The 23,776-nt window shown below is 41.5% G+C and overlaps 1 protein-coding gene across 2 annotated transcripts in view; it reads left to right on the top strand.

Moving 5' to 3' along the window:
- sptb (spectrin, beta, erythrocytic) overlaps positions 1-23,776 on the top strand; it is a 75,283-nt gene that overhangs the window by 22,297 nt on the left and 29,210 nt on the right. Inside the window, exons 1-16 of one of the 2 annotated variants that reach the window (XM_036150772.1) lie at positions 121-741; positions 11,408-11,559; positions 11,662-11,835; positions 13,484-13,581; positions 14,460-14,540; positions 14,655-14,770; positions 14,909-15,021; positions 15,098-15,285; positions 15,413-15,530; positions 17,037-17,195; positions 17,354-17,656; positions 17,760-17,910; positions 19,410-20,280; positions 20,400-20,537; positions 22,448-23,207; positions 23,369-23,571. In XM_036150772.1, the coding sequence (XP_036006665.1) occupies positions 204-741; positions 11,408-11,559; positions 11,662-11,835; positions 13,484-13,581; positions 14,460-14,540; positions 14,655-14,770; positions 14,909-15,021; positions 15,098-15,285; positions 15,413-15,530; positions 17,037-17,195; positions 17,354-17,656; positions 17,760-17,910; positions 19,410-20,280; positions 20,400-20,537; positions 22,448-23,207; positions 23,369-23,571 (4,163 nt within the window). In that variant the 5' untranslated portion in view covers positions 121-203. Of the gene's footprint in view, positions 1-120; positions 742-11,407; positions 11,560-11,661; positions 11,836-13,483; positions 13,582-14,459; positions 14,541-14,654; positions 14,771-14,908; positions 15,022-15,097; positions 15,286-15,412; positions 15,531-17,036; positions 17,196-17,353; positions 17,657-17,759; positions 17,911-19,409; positions 20,281-20,399; positions 20,538-22,447; positions 23,208-23,368; positions 23,572-23,776 lie in introns of those variants that run through there. The other variant, XM_036150773.1, reaches the window with a different exon arrangement.

The following is a 23,776-nucleotide window of genomic DNA, read 5'->3' as shown; positions in this document are numbered from 1 at the left end:
TAACACTGAGGAGAGAGGGAGGAAGAAAGACGGAGAGGAGGGAGGGAGGGAGGGAGGGAGGGAGCGGGAGTTAATGCAAAAGGGATCTGGAAAAGAGGACAGAGAGACAGAAGAAAGAGAGAGAAGAGGTGTGCCAAGCTGCTCGGCTGGCTCCAGTGGAGGTTTTGTTGCCGTTGTAATTGATTTGGGGTGGGGGGGTCGAGATGAGCAGCCCGTGCCTGCTGCGCACTGCCCCCATAAGCCAACCCCGGCTCCGAGAGGTCAAGATCAGTCTAAAGGCCAGCAGCAGGGATGCTGGAGCCGTCCGGAGCAGCAAGGAAGCTGCGAGCCGACCCTTCACTCCAGCAGAGAAGGAGGCCCAAGTCCGGGTCGGAGTGAGCGGCAGCCGGAGCCGGAGCACCCCGCCGGTCCATCGCGCCCTCAGACCCGAGAGCAGGAAGGCAACGAGCAAGCAGCAGGTACCGGAGCATCACCCCGAGAGGAATGGCACCGTCCTGCACATCCCAATTACCTCAGCGCCCACGGGGCTCTCCCTCTTTTCCTCATCCTCGTCCTCATCCTCGTCCTGCACCCCCCGCCGTCCGCGGCCCTCTCAAACCCACCCGGACCTGGCCCCCATCATCTCTTCGTCCTCCTCTTCGTCTTCGGCCAGGAGCATGAAGCGGGCGCGCTGGCTGAGTTACAGCACCTCCAACATCTGCTTCAACTCCATCCTGGACGGGCGCTTCAGGCAGCTGCAAGGTAAACCGGCTCCTGACCACGGGGCCATGCGTGTGCGTGCGCTGGGAGAGTTGGTCCCTCATCTCCTGCCTCACAGATGACACTTCTTAGATCATGCCCCTCCCTTTTCCATCACATGTTTATGTTCATGTCCGGGCACTGAGGCGAGGCTGACGTGTGAGGCTAGTTTGTCATTAGAACTTGTGTAAACATCTACAGTGGAGTATATCTAGTGCTAATTTATTTATCTTATGGAAGCTGTGGCTCTGTTCTAGTTATTCACCATCTTGGCTTTGAATCATTTAAATATCTCCTCAAGTTAACAACCATTTGTCTTTTGTTACAAGACGCAACCCTCCGTATGGCCTTTGCCTTTCACACACTGCTCCGGAACAACTAAGCGTTGTGTTTTGTCTCTTTTCAAAGAACGGAAAAGCACAAAAGATCAATTTCTCCACTGGTTTAACTCCTTCCTGCCTTCATTGTTACAGTTTTAAGAGAGAAGCCTCCCATCACAGTGGATTTTTTTTTTTTTTTTTATCTGAGCTTGCACTATGCTGTCCAACTCCCCGATGACGGGAATGCATTAGTGAGAGGAAGAAAATGGAGGAGACGATGCAGGAACGGAGGGAAAGGCTTTCCTTTTCCCCCCCTCCTGCCTCTGCTACATTTCAAATATCGACTGATCCTGGAGGCTGCAGAGGCAACTGATACGCGAAGCTGCAAACTTCTGAAGCTTTTTCTAAACCCGAGATGTGTCGTGAGTTGGGCCAAGCACACCAGTTTACCAGCCGTATGTCAGGGCATCTATCTTCCAGGAGTTTTTTAGCAGCTGTTTGGAAGATATTGACTAGATCGCAACAGAATGAAGTTGGGAAGGACAACTAATAAAACATCTAATAAATAGATAAAGAGGCAGAAAACAGCTTTTTACATTTATTGACAGGAAGCATTTCTCTGTCTTCTGAGAAGTTTTACATCCCTACTGATGGGTAGGCTTAGGGTTCTGCCTGAGAAAAAGCATTTGTTTTTGTGCTTAGCAAAAGTATTCACACCCCATATAACTTTAAAAAAAAACAAAAACATTTTGTTCATGTTACAAGCAAGAATGTCAATTGAATTTTACTGGGATCTTATTTAATAGACCAACATAAAGTGGCCCGTTATTGTGAAAAAAATAATGGGCCACACAAACGGTTTTACAAATCTAAAAAGAGTTGAGAAAATGAAAACTATATCCATTTTTCTTTTCAAAGATAGCTCAAAGCTGTCATATCTGATGGAGAGCATGTGTGAATGTCAATTTTTGTCTTACCACGGATTTTCATTTGCTTTTAGCTTTGGACTTTGACTAGGCCATTCTAGTCTATTCTAGTATTCTGTGCCTTGATCCAAACCATACCAATGTAGTTCAGTCTCAACTCTTTTGCAGCTTCTAACAGGTTTTCTCTAAGGATTTTCCTAAGCTGACCAGCTGAGAAAATGCATCCTCACTGCATGATACATCCACCGCTAGGTTCCCCATGGGCTCAGGCTAATGTTAGTTTTTTACCACAAAATGTAATTGCATTCAGGCCAGAAAGTTAAATTTAGGTCTCTTCTAAACAAAAGATCTTCCTCATGTTTGCTGCGTCCGCCATAGGACGTGTAAACAAACTATAAACAGTGCCTTGAATGGCTTTTAACAGCGGGCTTCCTCTTGACATTCTTCCATCAAGGCTAGATTTCAGGACAGATAGTTTTCACATTGAATGATTCAACCTTCAGTGCTGTGGAGATCCTCCACACCTGTCTGCTGTGTTTCTTACCGTTCATGATGCTGTTAGTTCATTAATATTCACCAGAAAACCTCCCAGGCCTTCACTGAACAGCCGGATTTATAATCAGACGTTGCACTGGATTTCATTAGGAATATCATATTAAAGGAGGCTTATTACAAATGCACGGCACACTTGTCATATTTTCATTTGTAAAGAATGTCTAAAAAGTTGTCGGTTTTCTGCCCGTTTTGAATTTTTGCTACTTGGTGTTGACCTTTCATTTAAAAACACAACAAAATAAAAATAAGTTTATTGCTGTTACATCAGTCATGTAAAAAAAAAAAGAGTTATCGGGTGTGAATACTTTTGCACATCATTGCAATTTGCTCCAGAAGTTTGCCAGGTTGTGCTTTCCGCATGCCTCTTTTGCATCCTAGCTTTAATTCTCCTAATGCTCTGTCAGACATAAATAAAACTGTGTACGCATCAAACGGCCATTAATCTGATGTTCAGCAGCTTCGCACGGTTCCTTTAAAGGAGCAGACAGTTTATTTGCTTCCAGAACATGTCTGGCCAGAGCATGCAAGGGGGAAATAAAGCAAGCAGAGGCCGGGTCTCATTGCCATGCCTCACTCAGGTCTACCTGTCCTAGTGTCATGGTGTCATGGCTGCTGGACAGGTGCCTCTGGCTGTGCCATGACAGGGCTATGTAATATGGTGCTGTGGGACTACTGGGCCACATCCAGTATGAACCGGCTGTAAGGGGGAAGAAAACATATCAAGGCGTGTACAGGGAAAATCCATCAACATGAATAAGTCATGGGGCTTTCACTGGAGTCAAAGAGTGGTTGAGAGATTACTCAAGTAAGTAAAAGCATGTGAAACAGAGGAATCTTTAGTAAGACTTGTACTAATATAAAGAATGGGGGCAAAAAAGCAGGGGAAGTTGGTGCACACAAGTAAAAAGATGCATGTCCATTTCATTTTGTGTGGATAAAAAAACTGCAAAAGCACAATAGACATGTAGGATGACGGCTCCTCTCCAATAGTATCATTAATTCATGTTGAAAAAACACATGATAATGGCAGCTTATTTCCCGTCTAAATCAGAAACAGCAAAACATTTACTTACGCTAAAGTCACGCTATCCACTTCCTACAAACCAAACTGTTTCCGCAGCACGAGGAAAACTAGTTGGTGATGTACGGTACCTTAGACGATGTTTGCAATCACGTAGAGTCAGACTTAGAAAAATACTAAAGTTAAAATGAAAATCTTAGAAAACCTAGTGAAATGTTTGCTATTAAAGGTAAACATGCACTGATCATAAGGATGTGGCCAGTTTCTGATCTCTGGTTCCTCCAGCTGATACAGATTTGAGCTGACTCTGTTTTTTCTCTTCAACATAAGAAGACATAGGAAATAAACAGAATTTTTTTCTGGTCTTCTAGCAGTGAGCAGTCAATTATTTATATTAGGAGCAGACATCATGCTGCTGTGTAAAGGTTTTATTATTATTTTAAAACAAAGGGAAAAGAATTACAGAGGGGAAATGTCTTGAGCTTCTTATTAGGGCTTCCAAAATGATACAAAAAAAGCAACATATCATACCAGTTTTTATACCACACAACATTTTTTTACAGCACAGGTTCTTTATAGTTAAGAACAAAAAAAATTATATGATTAGTCATTGCTCAACTTACTTAACTAGGACAAACTAGTGGACAATTCAGCCAACATTTCAAAAAACAATATCATTTAAAAATGGTTATTTCCTTGGTTGGCAAATAGTGGACAAGATAACAGTGTAAATGTCAATATTCCTAAAAAAAACAATGTAACTGAATTATTGAACTATTTTAAATCAAGTCAACTTTAAATGTGCCACTGCAGGCTTCCATTTACATTTAAATGTTACAACTGAAGGTCAAATAAAAGATCTTTCTATATTGATTTTAGAAAACAAAAACATGGATCTGGTGCGTACAAAACATTTTTTACAGTGTAAACAAGGATCTTATCCATGCATACGTATTCAGCACCAGCTCTGGTAACTTAGCATGATATTTTCTTTAGTGGTCAACCACCGCAGTGTTGTAGTTTGCTACAGGCTTTAACCTTTTTTGAATCTAAATGTCAGCTTGAGCTGAGCTCCACCATAACCTGTGTTATAATTAGCCACATTATCCTCCCATGCCTTTACAACTAAACAGAGACGTAATGGAAGGGTTTGCTTTATTGCTTCAACATTTTGCAGCCTGCTGAGCTGTCAGCTGATTAACATTTTCCTGCATTAACTCGTGCAGCGGCAGAACGTTTTGTTCTATGATTGAAACAGAGCGTTACATGTGCAGAACTGCGCACCTGGGATGCACAGCTCAGCGGGGGAGCTTAGGGCGACATTGGGCTATCCGTGTCCATGAAGCCAATATTTAAACAGAAAGCATTAGCTTATGTCGTCTGGGAGATTTACTACTCCTCTGTTGCAGATACAGGAGCTTTAGCGTGCAGGGATACTGATGTAAGAGCATACATATATGTGAAGATAAAAATAATTGCTTTTCCATCTCACACATGCTCACTCAATACAGGTTCGGGGCACGAACTAAACTCTGACGAACTCTTGCTCCTTCTGCTCGCGGTCAGCTCTGTCTCTGTGGTCACAGCTTGACATGGCGTATGTAAATAAACCACACCATCAGCCAATCAGGATTAATTTATCCAATCGGCACATAGTATTCTGTTGGATGAGAGCAACCAATCACAACCGGCAAATAAAATGTTGCACCTACAAGGGGAAATTACAAAAAAAAGTTGAAAAAGAGAACAAAAAAAATAGATAAATAACTGAATTTTGTGGCCAAGAATATTTAGTTACCCATAAAAATATGCCTACTTACGTTGTGCATTTAGAGACAGATTAAGTCAAAGTAGGTCATTCCAGGGTACGGTTTCTTTTTTCATTTTTGAAATCTCCAACACTTCATAGCAAGGAAATAAAAATTCAGAATCTCATTTCAAATCAGTAAACTGAAATTTGAAAATAAAAAAGGAAATGGAGAAAACCATTTTTTTTGAGAATACTAAAATACTAGGAGACTTTTACTTCACAGCTAACAAGATGGAAATGGTTGAAAGATGAGAGAAAATTTGTGTTTGTGTGTTTTCCTCTTGGTCAAACATCTACAGTACCTCTATAGTATAGGCATTCCTTGATAAAAATCCAAACAGAGTATTGCGTTACCTCTCAGGAGTTTGTAGAAATAAAATCCTGAAAACGAGACAAATGATGCATGTGTAACCTGCATGCTAAATGTAAATCAAACGTCAGTATCTATGTACCAATCTTAACCCCAAAAAAACTTTAATGGCACGGAGAGATCAGAAAAACCTTGTACACTACTTAGAAACAGCATTCGTTGGTACAGACTTGCCATTCGTTGCTGAAGCCACAGATGGTAATCACAGAGGTCACTCCCTGACAGGAAACACAGATAATCACCTGCGACCGTTAATGGCACTTGAAAAAAGAAATTGTTTCCAAAAGAAGTGCAGCAAACAGCAGAGCAGACGGAGTTTGTTGAGAACAAAACAGGAGCAGAAAGGCTAAACACAGCGTCGTATGTTGAGAGGATCCTGTCAGCTGAGTCAGAGGCTCTAATCACAGAATCAATCAGTGGAAACAACAGCAGTTGTCTGGAAGAGCAGCAGAGCGGCAGACCTGGAGCTTCAAACTTACAACTGCGCAAAGATTTAAAATAATAATCCAGATTTTTTGTTTCTTTTATAGGTGGAAGGTAATGAACAACAAAGCTGATGCAGCTGCTTCAGAAAGACTTTGACCCTTACGTGACACATGTCACATAATTCAGCCAAAATGTTTTGTTTAATAACTTGGTAATTTTGATAAGCTGAAAATAGTTTTATCTTGCTTTGCTTTTTTTCGTTACAAGATGCCCAAGAAGATGTAGGCCCCTGTTCCATGGTGCCTCAAGCAAGAATGTCATTCTGCTGGATCCAAATCAATAAACATGAATGACGTCGTTAAGCTAATTAAAATTAGCTTTACAAACTGCTGTTCTTTCCCACGCCAAGTGGAAAACATACTGTCCCTATTTTTGCAGCAAGCAAGGGCACCAGCAATAGAAAACTTGTTCAAAACACAGCTGCCAAATAGTTTCTTCATTTTTATCAGGCGCTTGAGAATCCCCGTTTCTAATGCTGCCCATATGAAAAGCTGCCACTGTATACATTTTAAGGAAACACTCCATAACTGATTCATTAGTCATATATTTAATGCTATTTTAATAGCATGTTTTTGGATATATGAAAAAACAGATATTTAGTGATGATTATCATCATGTTTTCATTTTCCCCTCTGATTTAGTGAAGAAGCCTTAAATCCTTGGAATATATCTCTCATGCTGATATGCTCAAATCTTAGATAGTATTGTATGCAGTATCTCTGATCACATTGATCATTTTTAATCTTGTTCCGCTCTGTAAAAAAAACAAAAAAAAAAAACACTGATGGATTTTAAGGATTAAACAGAGCTTACTTTTCAAAAGAGCGCTTAAGGCTTTGTTCAGTTTACTCGGAGCTGTTGTCAGATCAAGCTATTCCTCGTCTGCAGAAAGCTTAGCAGGATGCAGGAAAACAATAACTGCCCCCTATTACTCCCTCTGTTTACCCATTGCTGCCCACTTAGCCGAGAACCTCCCTCTGCACGCATGCTGTCCCTTCTCAAGGTCTCTTATTGTGATACGATACGGCAAAACAGTGTGGGGATGCACTTTAATTGGCCTCTGGCTGGCTGCGCCGCAAAATCCTCGGCACCCCAGATAGTTCAGAGAGGATTTGTCACAGTTTTTAGTCGGGCTCTTCTTTTGTCTCCGTTTTCTGTTCCCGCTCTGTTAGCATTTGTGCTGCTAATGGAGCTTTGAATTATTTCATGTTTTAATTTCCATTACTTTTTCATTACGTCGGGTATCCGAGCGGATGCGGCGGAGCGGTGTGTTCTGTTGTTCTGCTGAGGGGAGCAGAGTGGGGCATGATTTATTTACTGTACCCTGCTGCACCATGTGTTTTACATACTGTAACTCTTGAGTCGGTCTCCTGGATGGTGCTGGGAATTCAGCTGGAGCTGTAAAGGAGCTTACTGGGTGTTTTTGGCCTCAGCAGGGGAGATACTCTGGGTGATGGGTTTTGTTCTGTTTATCTCACTATGCCTCTGCACAGTAAACCTGAAAGGCTGCATCCCAGGGGGGCTCTTCCTCTTGCCAAGTTTGCTTCTGTTCAGAGTTTATGTCTCCTCCTCGATCTCACCTTGCGTTTTGTCTCCTTCTTAATAGGCCGTGGGCCAGAATCTGTACGGTGACTTTTCGTATGAACTGTCAGGGGGCAACTTTCTTCCACCAGGATAAGTTGCTACACATAGCAGTGATCTCAAAACACCAATGTTCCCACGTTTTCACTTGCACATTAAGAAGTTATAGCCGATAAAAAATCTAAACTGTGGCGCTCCAGTCCAATAAGTCACGTGATTCGATTTTTGCTGCTCAGCCAATCCGATCGCTGTATTGTCAGCTGAGCGAGTTTACCACGTCATCATGGCTGCGCTCGTAAGATGGTTGTTTCTGTTGTGTCTGTTTCCAGACGAAGAAAGCCCAATAATAGCATTTTGTGGCGCCACCTGGCAGAGATCTTGATGGCAAGAAAAAAATAAATAGCCCAGACCATCCATCCATTCATCCATCCATCCATCCATTCATCCATCCATCCATCCATTCATTTTCTAACACGCTTATCCCTGCGTTCGCGAGGTGCCGGTCCCTATCTCCAGCTGTCAATGGGCGAGAGGCGTTGTATAAACTGGACAGGTCACCAGTCCATCGCAGGGCAGAAATAGTCCAGACTTTTGCCCAATTTACTGTGATATCACCAAGACCTGCTGCGCTAGGATAGCACAGGTGTCGTTGTGCCAAACGACTTATCCCCGCCAGAATTTGTATTCCCTGCGCCAAGAGCGCATTCAGCTGGAAGAATGAATCTAGTCAACTCCGCCTCATTTCCAACCTATTAGGCGTGGAAATGAGGATGTTTTACTTTTCTTAACGAAATATAGCAATGGTGTCGTTACATTATCGTTCATCCATCCATCCAGTATAATACGTTATGAGAAAGAAAACGGTCATTTCCAGATGTGTCACGAAAATATTAGCTTTATGTTATTAGATTGTCGAATGTCTGTCTGCTGAAACCAAAATCCACCTTCCTAAGTCCATCACAGCTGTCTGCTGGTTCTCTTTTTTTCTTTTTTGGTAGCTAAACCCGCATGAATAGATTATATAAAGCGGATTTCACGTGTGATCAAATGAACACTGAATAAAGGCACAGCCAAAATTATCAGATTTAATAAGATTTTAATTCAACCAAGAACCTTATCGAGATATTAACCGTATTAAGAAAACGAGATATGTCTCTTTTAAAAATAGAACAACGTATTAGGAGTTTAAAAAAAATAAATTTCATTTTACTAGAATGTGATGTTTAAAATATTTAGACTTCACAAAGCTGGAGGTTAAAACTTTTATTGATTTCAAAAATACAATACAAAATTCTACAAATTCCGAAGGGGATAACTCGTTTGGCACAACGAGTTTATACAACGCGTCTCACCCATTGACAGCTGGAGCTCGGCACCAGCACCTCGCAAACCCAGCGGGGATAAGCCTGTTAGAAAATGGATGGATGGATGGATGGATGGACAGATGGTCTGGGCTATTTATTTTTTTCTTGCCATCAAGATCTCTGCCAGCTGGCGCCAGAAAATGCTATTATTGGGCTTTCTTCATCTGGAAACAAATGCATACAAACATCTTACGAGCGCAGCCATGATGAACTGATGAACGCGCACAGCTGACAATACAGCGATCTGATTGGCTGAGCAGCAAAAATCGAATCACGTGACCTCTTGGACCGGAGCGCCACAGTTTAGATTTTTTATCGGCTATAACTTATTAATGTGCAAGCGAAAACGTGGGAACATTGGTGTTTTGAGATCACTGCTATGTGTAGCAACTTATCCTGGTGGAAGAAAGTTGCCCCCTGACAGTTCATACGAAACTTCTTAAGGAAGCGTCCTACAGATTCTGGCCCACGGCCTATAACCCAATAATTCAGAACCTCTAACATCTCTGCTCTAGCTGTTTCTTCTTCCTCGCAGCTTTGTGCTCTGCCTGATTTTAGTTCACTATGGAGTCACGGATAAACAGGGCAACCTTCAGTATGGAGACTAAAGGGAACTGATGTGGTGCATGCTGGGACAACTGGGGCTGGGAATGTCTTATCGCTGACATAATAAACTTTTAAATCAGCGCGTGTGAATAAATGTGTGTATCTGCCTTTAGCTGAGAGTGAAATCAAGGTTAGTGTAATGAGAAGCACTGCCCTTCTGTTCACCTTGCTCTGGCTAATTTTGGTTCCCACAGAAATATGTTGAACAGATGCAGACATAGTTCCCTTGATGCAATGTTTATCTGGTCAGTCCAGCTTGTCTCTGTAGCAATGTGCCTTGCAGATTTATTCATACCCTTTGAAATATTTGACTTTTTGTCACGTCGCAGCCAAAAAAAAAAACATCCAACGTGTCAACGCACAGAAACAACACAAAGTTGCGCATACCTGTGCAGTGGAAAGAACATTACATTATGATTTCTGAACTTTTCTACAGATAAAATCTAAAAAGAAAAACACAAGTGAATAAAAAGCATCATGCAAGGCAAAGAACTCAGCAGACAGGTCAGGGATACATTTGTGGAGAATCTTAAAGCAGGGTTAGGTTATAAATCAATATCTTGAGCTTTGCACGTCTCACTGAGCTCAATCCATTATCTGAAACTTGAAAGACTGCAAACCCACCAAGACATGGCTGTCCACCTACACTGACAGGCTGGACAAGCAAAGCAACTTTTTGAGAACTAACCAAGAGACCCTTGTTAACTCTGGAGAAGCTGCAGAAGTCTGCAGCTCAGGTGGGAACTTTTTTGCATATATGGAGAAGTTTACATATAGTGGATACGAACATGTTGCATAATCTGGAACACACCAAGCCCTTGGTGAAACGTTGTGGCAGTATCATGCTGTGGGCATTCTTTTATTCAGCCGCTAAAGGGAAGCTGGTCAAAGGTTATAGGAAGATGAAGTCGGGTAAACACAAGAGAATCTGGGTAGCAAAGCTGTTAGAGACTGCAACACAGCTTTAGACTGAGGTGGAGGTTCACGATCCAGCAGTACACCGACCCTAAACAAACAGCCTGAGCTAAAGTGAAAAAAGTATAAGCATTAGTTTGAAAGCTCCAACGTCCAGACCTAAATCCAATCAATATTCTGTGGGAAAACTTAAAATTCACCAATGCTTTCCATCCACTCTGACTGTGCTTGACCTATTTTGCGAAGAAGAAATGGCAAACTTTCAGTTGTGCAAAGCTGATGGAGACATATCCCAAATGAGCTGCACCTGTAACCGTAACAAAAAGTATTGACTATGGGGGCTTAACCGTGGGTCATTGTCCCTCCACTTTACAACAATCAACTACATTGTGTTGGTGTAGCTCATAAAATACCAGTATAAATATTGAAGTTTGTGGTTTTAATGTGATAATATGTGGTAAAGTTAAAGGGGTATAAATACGTTTAGAAGGTACTGTAGTATAAGGTTCATATTTTTCCACAGCATTAGCTTCCCTGATAAGATTTCTCCTCAGCTTTCCACAGACAAACACTAACATGCACAGCCATCTTTGAAGCGCCCTTGTTGGAGACAGTAAATCCCTACCAGCTACAGTGATGTCTTCAGTCTGCAGCTGTGAGGGTGCTGCATTATTCATGGGGCTCATGTTCTTTCTTAACTATGTGCCCTCTCCAGATGAGCGTGAGGCAGTTCAAAAGAAGACCTTTACTAAATGGGTCAACTCGATCCTGTCCCGCGTTGGCTGTCGCATCTCTGACCTCTACCTGGACCTGCGTGACGGACGGATGCTAATTAAACTGTTGGAGGTCCTGTCTGGAGAACGTCTGGTGAGCTGTTGTCGCAGCTTAGTTTATGATCCGCAAAGCTTATGGTTGTCTTCCCAACGTTCTCATTTCCCGTTCTCTTTTTCGTCTATGTTTCCATTGTAGCCAAAGCCCACTAAAGGCCGGATGCGTATCCACTGTTTGGAAAATGTGGACAAGGCCTTGCAGTTTCTCAAAGAACAGAGGGTTCACCTGGAGAACATGGGGTCCCATGACATTGTCGACGGCAACCACCGTCTCATCCTCGGCCTCATTTGGACCATCATCCTGCGTTTCCAGGTAAACTGAGGCTCCGAAAACCTTTAACGTTTCAGGGAGAAAATGTTAAAACGCGAAGCAGCAAAACTGTAGTCACTCTATCCAGTGGCCTCATGTACGAAGTGTCCGTAAACCTAAATGAATTACATTCAGCCTGATGTTTTCAAGCCTTTATTTCTGTTAATTATGATAATGTTTCGCTTTTAGCTACTGAAAACACGACATTCAAGATTAAAACATTACATCAGACCTATTAAGAGAACATTTTTAATTAGTAATCGTGGGTTTTATGAAAAGGGTGTATTACATCTGCTTAAAGGTTGTTATTTTTAAAAAGTTATTTAATCTGACAGATATTCCAAACATATTATACATTACTGAATATGAATGTATTGTACAGATCAGAGGTACATCCAGTCCAATAAATATAAAATACAACTAAAATAATCTCTGTTACTTATTTATGAGCAGTGCCGCTGGACTAGACTCAGTTTTGGTGACCGACTCACACAGGTTTCTTTTAGGCGTGTAAATTGCAAGATGTTGTTAGATAGGCACACACTCACTTTCAGGTTCATTGGCCTATTGGTACTAAACAGGAGCATATGGAAGTCTGTATTTGATTGATCGTTGTTTATATCAGGTCCAGAGGTGATGTCAGCAGTCAATATTACACAGCTCTGCTGCGCTCCATTATTAATATAAGCTAAAGGAGAAATAAATTTACAGAGCTAACAATTTAAACTCTCTTTATCATCTTATATTAGCAATTAACAGGATTAGTGGTACCAGGATTACTATCTCTGTTTGCATTCCCTCTAGAGTGGGAATACAAACCAAAGCAGTTAAAAATTTGGTCTGGTTTAATTTAGTTTTCAGATAATTACACATTTTTTGTTGCTGTATTTGCTGTCCATATTTGCAGTTAAGCAAAACAATCTTAAATTTTAGGGATTATTGTTCTCCAACCTGCAACAAAAAGGTCAACTCACTTCCTGTTTTTTTAGTTCTATGTGTCCACAGGCAGGTAACAATGAGGAACGTTTACATTTGCTGCTTCGGGATTATTTCTTCTGGAAACCATGCCTTTTGGGCTCCAGTCTTTCATTTTTTAGAAGCACATCAAACATGTCACTTTCACTTTTATCCTCCAGGAGGGGGGCCATATATTTATTTTTAATTTGACAGCAGAACAGTTATTTTTGGAAAAGACGGTTCAAACAATAAGCCCTGCTCCATTATTCAGCTTCTTCAAAAGATAAGTAAAAGAAAGAAACAGGCTGTATTTTTCGGGCTGCATTAACCAAGGAGAACCACAGCTGGCTAAATTTAGCAATCTCTTAGGACCTGTCTCTTGTATCACATCACCGCTCTAATTACTGGCCCAGTGTGTGGGAAAAGAAATACAGTCATTACCACCTATTTTCCACCCATCTTAGCCGCTGTTGAGTTTTGTAACAATCCTCTCTGACTAATAACATTAATGATACATCACTGGAGATTAGCTTAATTTTACACATAGATGAAAACCAAAGGATCAGAGTCGCAAATTATTCCCTAACGCAGCGTCCTCTAAGTTATCTGTTTTCCTCCTTCTTTCCTTGTAAAAATAAAATATTAGGTAAGTTTTATTATTTATCGTCCATCTGTGCTTCCTGTTCTTCATCAGATACAAGACATTATCGTGGAAACGGGCCAGGCAGACCAGAAGGAGACACACTCAGCTAAAGATGCTCTTCTTCTGTGGTGTCAGATGAAAACTGCAGGGTAGGTATTTTATGTGACCCTTAGCATCACCAAGCTGCTGTAAACATCCAGCAGGAATTGTCAAGGGAATGTGCAGCCAGGTGCATGTTTAGGAGGTACAGTTGTGTAACGCATATACCCACTGCTTCCTTAAACACATAAAGTACGGGATATCACTCCCCCCCCCCATTGACCTGACCCCCCCCCGCCCACCAATCACGCCTTTAGGCAGATGACGTGTAATGATAGCGTGGATAACCCCGCCTGCACTTAAATACGCCTATCCTTATTAGTCATTATTCAGTTCTTCCTCCCTTAAAAAACCTCCCTGAAAAGATTTAAGATAACTAGCTATGGCTAGCTTTAACTAAACTAGCCTAACCTCTTGTTGGAGTTAGCATCTGCCGCTTGCTGGTTAGCATGTCTGCCTCAGTGTTTTAATTCCTTAAATTGTGTTAAGAATAAATACATTGCATTGTAAGAGTATTCAAACCCATTACTACCACAAACGAGTATTTTATCAGATTTTATGTGATATACAAACACAAAGTGGGGAGTAATTGTAATGTGAAAGGAAAATACTTTATCACTGCTTTATAAACATCCACAGCTACCATTGGGAGCCTTTTTGTAAAGTGGTACCGATAGCTGTTTTTGTTAATGAGTGTAATTGCTACATCTAAGAAAGATAATCAACAGAACAAGTGTTGAACTGGTGGAGCAATGCAGAGCCATACAAATTGGTCTGTAGAAAAAAATGTTTTTCTTCAAGGCGTGAGTTTCTGTAAATAAAAGGTTCGGTGTTATATAAAAACCCCAGACACAGATATAAAGCCTGGGCTTCACAAACATACCCTTTCATGTTCAGCCAGTGACATCCCATCGCTGTTATTTTACAGATACCCAAACGTCAACATCACAAACTTCACCACCAGCTGGAAAGATGGAATGGCCTTTAACGCCCTCATCCACAAACACCGGTAAGGAAAGACGAACAATGAAACCTGCTCTCACCAGCATGGACATCTAAAGCACAATCCAAACCCGCCCGCTCTGTGTCTCCCCTCATTTTCCCTCTTTCATCTCTCTCCTAGGCCAGATCTGGTGGACTATACCAAACTCAAGCGGTCCAATCCAACCCACAACCTCCAGAACGCCTTTAATGTGGCAGAACAGAAGCTTGGCGTGACCAAGCTGTTAGACCCAGAAGGCGAGTGGCAGATGCTGACTGAAGACCTCTGTGCAGAAATAAATGTTTATCAGCATTAATCCCGGTGGAAAATAAACACTTCAGGAGAGCTGATGCCTCTTGTTGCGGTGTTTAACTCTCTGTCGTTTTGTCGTGCAGATGTTTTCACTGAGAACCCAGATGAAAAATCCATCATCACGTATGTTGTGGCATTTTACCACTACTTCTCGAAGATGAAGCAGCTCGCTGTCGAGGGAAAGAGAGTTGGAAAGGTGAGATGGAAACACAGCATGCACTCATCAGTCTGTCGAGCCAGCACCCTTGTTTATCTTCGCCTCTCTTCTTCAGGTTCTGGATCAAGCTATAGAGACGGAGAAGATGATCGATAAGTATGAGACGCTGGCTTCGGACTTGCTGACGTGGATCGAGCAGACCATCGTGGTGCTGAACAACAGAAAGCTTGCCAATTCCCTGACTGGAGTCCAGCAGCAGCTTCAGGCCTTCAACACGTACCGCACTGTAGAGAAGCCTCCCAAGTGAGTCTTATTGAAATCAGTCACTCTATTCCTGTCTTGATCTACATTTGGATTATTTTGTTTTGAGATGTGCTGGTCTCTGCAACCCCCCCTCCCCCTGTGGTTGAAATGTATTTATTTTTCTCAGGTTCCAGGAGAAAGGGAACCTGGAGGTGCTGCTCTTCACCATTCAGAGTCGCATGAGGGCCAACAACCAGAGGGTCTACACGCCAAAAGAGGGAGCCTTGGTTTCAGACATCAACAGGGTGAGAGGTTGTCCTGAGACAAAGCAGAGGTCTGCTCTACCATTAGTGTAGAGGAGACGAAAGTTTCACTCTGTCCAGACGTTAAAAAAGTCTAAGACAAAAATATTCATAGAGGTGTTGATTAAATAGCCAACTGCTTCTACTGTGGTAAACCATACTGAACAATACATTAAATAAGCTCTACAACTATTGTGTTGTTCGCCAGGCATAAATGAATAATCTCTCATATGTTGCAGTGCTTTGCAGGTGTATTCATACATTTTGAACCTAAAACATTTAGTGTTTCTTACTAGGATGTAATGTGGATTTAAGGTAGGACCCCAAAATCCAATCCCAAAACACAGTTTCAAGGGTTTAATTATGCTGTTTTCATTTGTAGAGGCATCAAGCAGGCATTTAAAACCATCACAGAAAAACATATAAATAAATAAATAAATAAATCACAAAAATGTTAAGAACTTTCTTGAAGAATGTTTTGCCCTTTCTTAAAAGGCTTTTTAAATAAATGACCCATTATCTGGCCGGGGGATTGGGGTGGCTGTCAAATTTATTACGACTGCCATGGCCACCCACGGCTCGCCCTTTGCAGTGCCACCTTTAAAAACCACAAAAGTGATGTGAACTGTTTTACTTGGATACCCCTCATTTTAATTATGAGCAATTCTTTTTAATAATGGTGAGGAGGTGTTCAGGCGGCTCCTCAGTTAGTTGTCTGCCACACAGATTCTTGTACGTTGGCACAAAAACACATTCCCTTCTGTGGCTTGCTTTCAATAATGCCTTTGTTTGCAATTCTTCTATAAAAAACAGATTTGTGGGGTGCACAAACAATATGTGACCTTTCAACAGATTCATGTAAAATGAAATAATGAAAAATGAAATAATGCTGTTTTGCTTCATAAACTATAATGTTTTTAAACATTTCTATGGATTCTCCCTGACTTGTTTTTTGTTTGTTCACAGTCGTTCTCTAGCAAACTTCTGTGAGCTTCACAGAAAAGCTGAGATTTAATTAGATACCAGTGGCTCTATTTACTAATTGTTTGCACTGGATTTTATTTATGATTATCAGAGGGGCTGAATACAAATGGATGCCACACATTTCATATTGACATTTCAACATTTTTGAAAGTCCTGTCTAATTTTTGCTCCACTTCTCAGTTATGGATTACTTTGTGTTGGTGCATCACATAGCGTTCCGGTAAAATACATTTCAGTTTCTTTTCACATTATGCTAAAATGTGAAAATGTTCATGAGGTATGAATACTCTTTCACAGTGTATGTAAAAAAAACAACAAAAAAACAATCGCAATTTGTATCTCAGCATCCAAACTCATACCATGATGTCCTGATAGACTTCAACCTCTGATCTTTTCATCATGGATGAGATCAAACAGAAGGCAGCATCTAAATTTTTTAACCCCTTCACATTGCTGTCGATGCTAAAACGACGAGACTTGCTAACACTACAAAGACTCAGGATGCTTCTCATCATCCCTGTGCAGGCCTGGGAGCGTCTGGAAAGGGCGGAGCACGAACGGGAGCGTGTCCTGAGGGATGAGCTGATCCGGCAGGAGAAGCTGGAACAGATGGCGCGAAGATTTGACAGGAAGGCGGCCATGAGGGAGACGTGGCTCCAGGAGAACCAGAGACTAGTGGCTCAGGTTAGGAAATTACTGTAAACTGTTACTGATTTTAAATTAGTTAGTCACTTTTAAAAATTCACTTTTAAAACTCATTACTACCATTAAGTTATATTAAAAAAATCACCTGAAAGGAAGTACATATTACTAATGTACAATTCATTCTGCACACTCCACAGGATAACTTTGGTTACGACCTGCCAGCTGTAGAAGCAGCGAAGAAGAAGCACGACGCCATCGAGACAGACATCGCCGCATACAAGGAGCGCGTTCAGGCGCTGGTCAACATCTCCAAGGAGCTGGAGTCTGAGCGTTACCATGACGCCAAACGGATCGACGTGCGAAAGGACAACATCCTGCGGCTGTGGGACTACCTGCAGGAGCTGCTGAAGGCCCGAAGGGGGCGTCTGGATATGAACCTCACCCTGCAGAGGATCTTCCAGGAGATGCTCTACATCATTAGCTGGATGGATGAAATGAAGGTAAAAAAAAATAATAATAAATAAATAAATAATATATATATATATATTGACTCGTAAAAACATTAACATTTGATGAAGAAACCTAATCAAAGTGTCTGTTCAGGCTCGACTGCTCTCTCCAGACTTTGGGAAACACTTGTTAGAGGTGGAGGACTTGCTGCAAAAACATGCTTTGCTAGAGAACGATATCGCCCTGCAGGCAGAAAGGGTGCAGAGTGCCAGTGCTGCTGCTCTGAAGTTTGCAAATGGAGATAGTAAGTGAAACACACTCATTACACCTCTGGGAAACCAATAGCTTAAAAAAAAACATGTTTTTTTTTTGTGAAACTGTTAACACTGCATTGATTAGACATTCGGAATGAATCAGATATGTTGCAGACCTGAATTTTATTGTACTTTGGAGAAATGACTTTCTACCTCTTCATCATCCAGTTATACTAATTTTAAGATTTAAGATAGACAGACAGACAGATTGATAAATTCAATTATATAGCACCAATACACAACACATGTTCAATCAAATCATATAGACAGATTGGTCAAAAAGTTTCCTATCTAACGAAACCCAGTTGATTGCATCAAAGTCCCGACAAGCAGCGTTCACTCCTGGAGAAGCGTAGAGCTACAGTGACAGTCGTCTGCATTGTACATGGCTTTGCAGTAATCCCTCATACTGAGCAAGCATGAAGCGACAGTGGAGAGGAAAACTCCACTTTAACAGGGAGGAAAACCTCCAGCAGAGCCAGGCTCAGTATGAACAGCCATCTACCTAGACTGACTGGTTGTTAGAGAAGACACACAAAGCACAGAAGCACACATTTATCCAGCAATCCTTTCTATGTTGGAGGGTAATAGCAGATAATCTGGCCCACAGCCAACAGAATGTCAGATAAAGTGTACCTACTATGAAAAGAAAAGAAAAAAACATAAAGGGAAAACATAAAGTTCAAAGTTGAAATATAAAAATTAATGCAAAATTGGAGAACTCAGAGTGTGAAAAATAGATCTTGATCTCTCCTTCAGCCTAAGCCTACAGCAGCGTAACTACAGAGATAGCTCAGGATAACCTAAGCCGCTCTAACTATGAGCTAGTGCTGGACGATTTAGCCAAAACTTATATCACAATATCTTTCTTAATTTCTGTCAATACAATATAATTACGATATCGATATAAACAAAATAAAAGCCTCAGAAAGACTACAAAGAATGGCCACAACAGATTCCTGTACAAACCTATGAAAATGATTTTGCCATGTTTATAACAACATACAATTACATAAATCCCAAAATGTTACTCAGTGACAAATGCTGTAATCATAGACTGTAATGTATATTGAAATATTGGAAATTTCAAGTTATATCACAATATATGTTGATATTGAATTATTGTCCAGCCCTACTATAAGCTCTGTCAAAAAGATTAATCAGAACTCTTGCTGCAGTTTTAGATCAGCCGCAGTTTTTGAACTGCATTTGACCAAAAATATTTGCAAACATCGGATTGTATCTTTCTTGTAAGCAAAGAAAAAGGCTGAAAGTCTTCCGTTACTGTAAGAACCTTATGTCAGAAAGGTTTTCTGATTTTAAAGCTGCAGCTTCCTTGGTATACCTTAATGAAAGTCACTGGCCCCCGCTTAGTCATACGTCATCATTATCATCCCTGGAACAAAAATGAAAAATATGAAGTAGGATGTACATCATGTCCTAATAGCTATTAACAAACACATTTTTTTTATATTCTTTCTCTTTCCAGGCTACAAACCATGTGATCCCCAGGTGATTCGTGACAGGGTGCAACACCTGGACCTTTGCTACCAGGAGCTTTGTGCCCTCGCTGCACAGAGGAGAGCTCGCTTGGAGCAGTCCCGCCGCTTCTGGAACTTCCTGTGGGAGGTGACTGAGCTAGAGAGCTGGGTCAGGGAGAAGGAGCAACTCTTCTCCTCCTTGGATTACGGCAAGGACTTGACAAGCGTGCTGGTGCTCCAGAGCAAGCACAGCGCCTTCGAGGATGAGCTTGGAGCGCGCCGCACCAATCTGGAGCAGGTGTTGGCTGAAGGGGACAAGATGATTCAGGCAAAGCACTTCGGCTCTCCAAAGATCCAGGAGTGCAGGGACGACATCCGGAGGCAGTGGCAGCAGCTGGAGGACTTAGCCGCCTTTCGAAAGCAGAACCTCCAGGACACCCAGACATTCTTCCAGTTTCAGGGTGACGCCGACGAACTCAAGGCCTGGCTGCTTGATGCCAAGAGACAGATGAGCAGCGACGACGTCGGCCACGACGAGTACACAACTCAGCGGCTCCTGAAAAACCAGAACAACCTGCGAAATGAAGCCATCAAGAACGGAGCCACCATCGAAGCGCTGTCCAAGCAGGCTAACGCGCTGCCAGAGGAGCTACAAAACACCCCTGACATTCAGAGGCGTCTGAACGACATCAAGGACCTTTACATGGAGCTCCTGACTCTGGCTGACCTGAGACAGAAGAAACTGGATGACACCATGGCTCTGTACACCATCTTCAGTGAGACGGACGCTTGTGAGCTCTGGATGAGCATGAAGGAGACGTGGCTGGTGGACTTAGAAGTGCCAGAGACCCTGGAGGATTTGGAGGTGGTCCAGAACAGGTAGACCAGAAAGACATCATCACTGGAGACTATTAATCTAGACTGAACTCATTGGCTGGAGGTTTCTGCATCATTATGAGTGCTGCTGTGATTTTAATTAGCAATTGTCTTGTTTGCAGGTTAAGCGCTCTAGCTCAAGAAATGGTGAATGTCCAGTCGAGAGTAGACGACGTCAACAAAGCTGCAAAACAGCTTGAGGACAGCAGACACCCTCGCATCAGAGAGATCAAGGAATGCCAGACACGACTGAATAAGAGGTGCTTTTAGTGAATAGTTAAATTGTGTGGATAAAAACAGAAGGCATGTCTGTTTTATTTACAACTGGGGGAACATTTGAAGGCGCTATACATTTTTAGTGTACAGTAGTCGCCTGAGAACGTTTTCTAAGATTTCTTTAATTTATCTGTAATTAAGAAGAGCCTCTAACTTCTTAAAAGGTTAACATAAGTTATTTTCTCCAATGAAAGCGACCCCGGTCGTAGCTGCAGGAGTAAATACTGGGAGGTGAACGATTAAACTTCATGGGGAGAGTAAGTTTAGGTCAGTTAGAGACTGATGGCAACCTTGAATTAATAAGATAACAGCTTTATGGTATTTACACAAATATTTGAAACTGAGATGTTTAACTTGATCTAATTGGTTTAATTCAAAGCAGAAAAGCAACAATATTTCCCGCTGCTGCTAAAATGGTATAGTACATATTTATTGATTATTAATGTTATCTAAAACATAAACATTTTGATTATGACATAGACTTAACAAAATATTGAATAAAGACTTTACTAGTCATTAATAATAGCATTTTGTTGTCCTGCTCTTTTATTATCAAACGTGATATTAGTCAGGCTATCTACTCAGGTAACCTACCAAACGTTATTTTTTAACAAAGTTATACCTTAATAACTGATCAGTGAGGGACAGTGCTTGGTGCAGCAGTAAAGTGGGTCCCCTGTAAACGAAGGCAGTTATCCTCAACTGAGTCCAAAGTTTGATTTCTAATCTTGGGACATTTAATTTATTTCTTCACTCTTCTCTCTTTCTCTGCCTGTTTTAGTATAATTACTGTATCACCACAAAATGGTTAAAAACAAAAACCTGACTGTGTTTTTCATAAGACAGGCTTGATGCCCGTATGCAACAATATGTGGGGGAGGGGTTGCACATTTAATTGATCTCCATAAAGCCACAGACAAACCTCCAATTAGTCTAAAAGTTTTGCAACATCTCATGAAAAGGACTTTAAAATGGACTTTAGAATAGAAACTTAAAATAAAAATTTAGCAGTTTGATTGCGTGATTCTTTTTAAAGCTATATTGTACCCAACTAGGGCGGGTTACCAATAACATAATCAAATAAATAACATAATAAATACTAATCATAACTTTATTCTCAACTACGTTAAGAGTAAAGATAGGGCTGGGCAATAAATCGATTTAATCGATTAATTCGAATTTACAATTCTTTAAGATTTCATTTTTGGAAAATCTGGATTTTATTTTGCCAATTCACTCATTGGGTTTCCATGAAAAGAACAGCATATGATGCTGAATATATGTTCAGGCAAATGTATTGTCAAAATATTGTTAAGTGGAAACTTTTTTTTACCATAATACGAGGTACTTCATTTACTTATTTACTTTTTCTAAGTTTAAGTTCACAAGTGCAGTGAAGCCTGTTCTTAGCTCAATGTGTAATACCACTAGCAGCAAATGTTTTGTTATATTTTCATTGTTCATAATTGCACGACTACCATCTTGTTTTACAAGCATGTTTCACAGCTTTGAATTCAGGTCAACTCCTTGACGAAATGCTTGACATAAAAGCAAGGTTTTAAAATAATTTCTTTAATTTCTTTCTTTTTATGAAACAAAAAGGAGGAAAAAAATCGAATAATCGGATTTGGTATGATAAAATCGGAGATTTATTTTTTAATCCATATCGCCCAGCCCTAAGTAAAGATCATGTTTGTGATTATGGATAAATGTAATAAAATTTCTCTTGTTTATTCTGAATAAACTAATTCTTTTACTAAATCCCTTTATTTTAGGTCAGATTAAAATAAGTATATTTATACTGAGAAACTCCAGAAGTTGAGGTTAAAAATTTACAGAATGAAAATGACAAATTGACAGTAATTAAAGATTTAAATGAATAATTTTTTCCTAGGTGGGAGGCGTTCAAGGCCATGGTGGAAGATAAGAAAAGGAAAGTCGACTCTGCTGTTAGTCTACACAACTATAGGTTGGAGTGCGATGAGACAGAAACCTGGATCAAAGAAAAGACACGGGTGATCGAGTCCACACAGGACCTGGGCAACGACCTGGCAGCCGTCATGACCATCCAGAGGAAACTCTTCGGCATGGAGAGAGATCTAGCTGCCATCGAGGCCAAGCTCTCCTTCCTTAAAGCAGAGGCAGAGCAGCTGGCCCAGGACCACCCGGAGAACGCAGCGGATATCTTAGCCCGCAGGGGAGAGCTAGACACGGCCTGGGACAGGCTTAGAAAGACCCTAAAAGACAGGGAGGACTCTCTAGGTGAGGTCAGTAAGTTACAGACCTTCCTCCAAGACATGGACGACTTCCAGTCCTGGCTTTTCAAGACCCAGAAAGCTGTGGCATCGGAGGAGGTGCCCACCTCGCTGCAAGAGGCCGAAGAGTTGCTCAGCCGTCACAACTCCGTGAGAGAAGACATAAACAACCATGAAGAGGACTACCACCGGGTGAGGGACACTGGAGCTCAGGTCATCCAGGGCCAGGAAGAGGATCCTCAGTACCAGCAGCTGGAGCAGAGGCTGAAGGGCCTGGACCGCGGCTGGTATGAACTGCAGAAGATGTGGGACAGTCGCAAAAACTTCCTGGACCAGGGTTTGGGCTTCCAGCAGTTCCTGAGAGACGGCAAAGCTGTGGAGACCATCCTCAATAACCAGGTAAACCTTTCCTGATGAGATCAACAACGCTGCAGGACTTCTGGGAGAACGTTGAGTGGAGGAATGTGGCACCATCAGCTCCTCACTGCATGTTTGTCATTCTGGACAGTTCACTTTTATGTTCTCATTTTCTCATCTCCATGATGTCTATTTTGTTGCAGGAGTACACACTGGCCCACATAGACAAGCCCGACACGTTGGCAGGGGCAGAAAAGGCTTTGAAGAAGCACGAAGACTTCGTCAGCACGATGGAAGCCAATGAAGATAAGATCGACGGTGCCGTGCAGAGCGGACAGCGGCTGGTGGACAGCAACAACCTGTACTCTGGGAAAATTCAGGAGAAAATGGACTCGGTCCAGGACAGGTTGTGAACTTTATTTGTCTTACTTGAGTTTGACCTTAGGTGTTTGTGAAGTGATAATGTCTCAGCTAATCTCTGTGGCTGGGTTGGACAATACATTTTTCCAAAGGGCCACACGAGTAACTAAAGTTGGAGCTGAGGACCAGATCATAGGTTGGGCTCACCATTACTAACTTTTCATTTGTGAGTTAATGTTCAGGCTGGTAAT

The sequence above is a fragment of the Fundulus heteroclitus genome, chromosome 19 (genome assembly GCF_011125445.2).
Source record: "Fundulus heteroclitus isolate FHET01 chromosome 19, MU-UCD_Fhet_4.1, whole genome shotgun sequence".
NCBI lineage: Eukaryota > Metazoa > Chordata > Actinopteri > Cyprinodontiformes > Fundulidae > Fundulus > Fundulus heteroclitus.
Note: the sequence above shows the minus strand (reverse complement) of the source record. Positions and strands in the feature narration are given on the sequence as shown.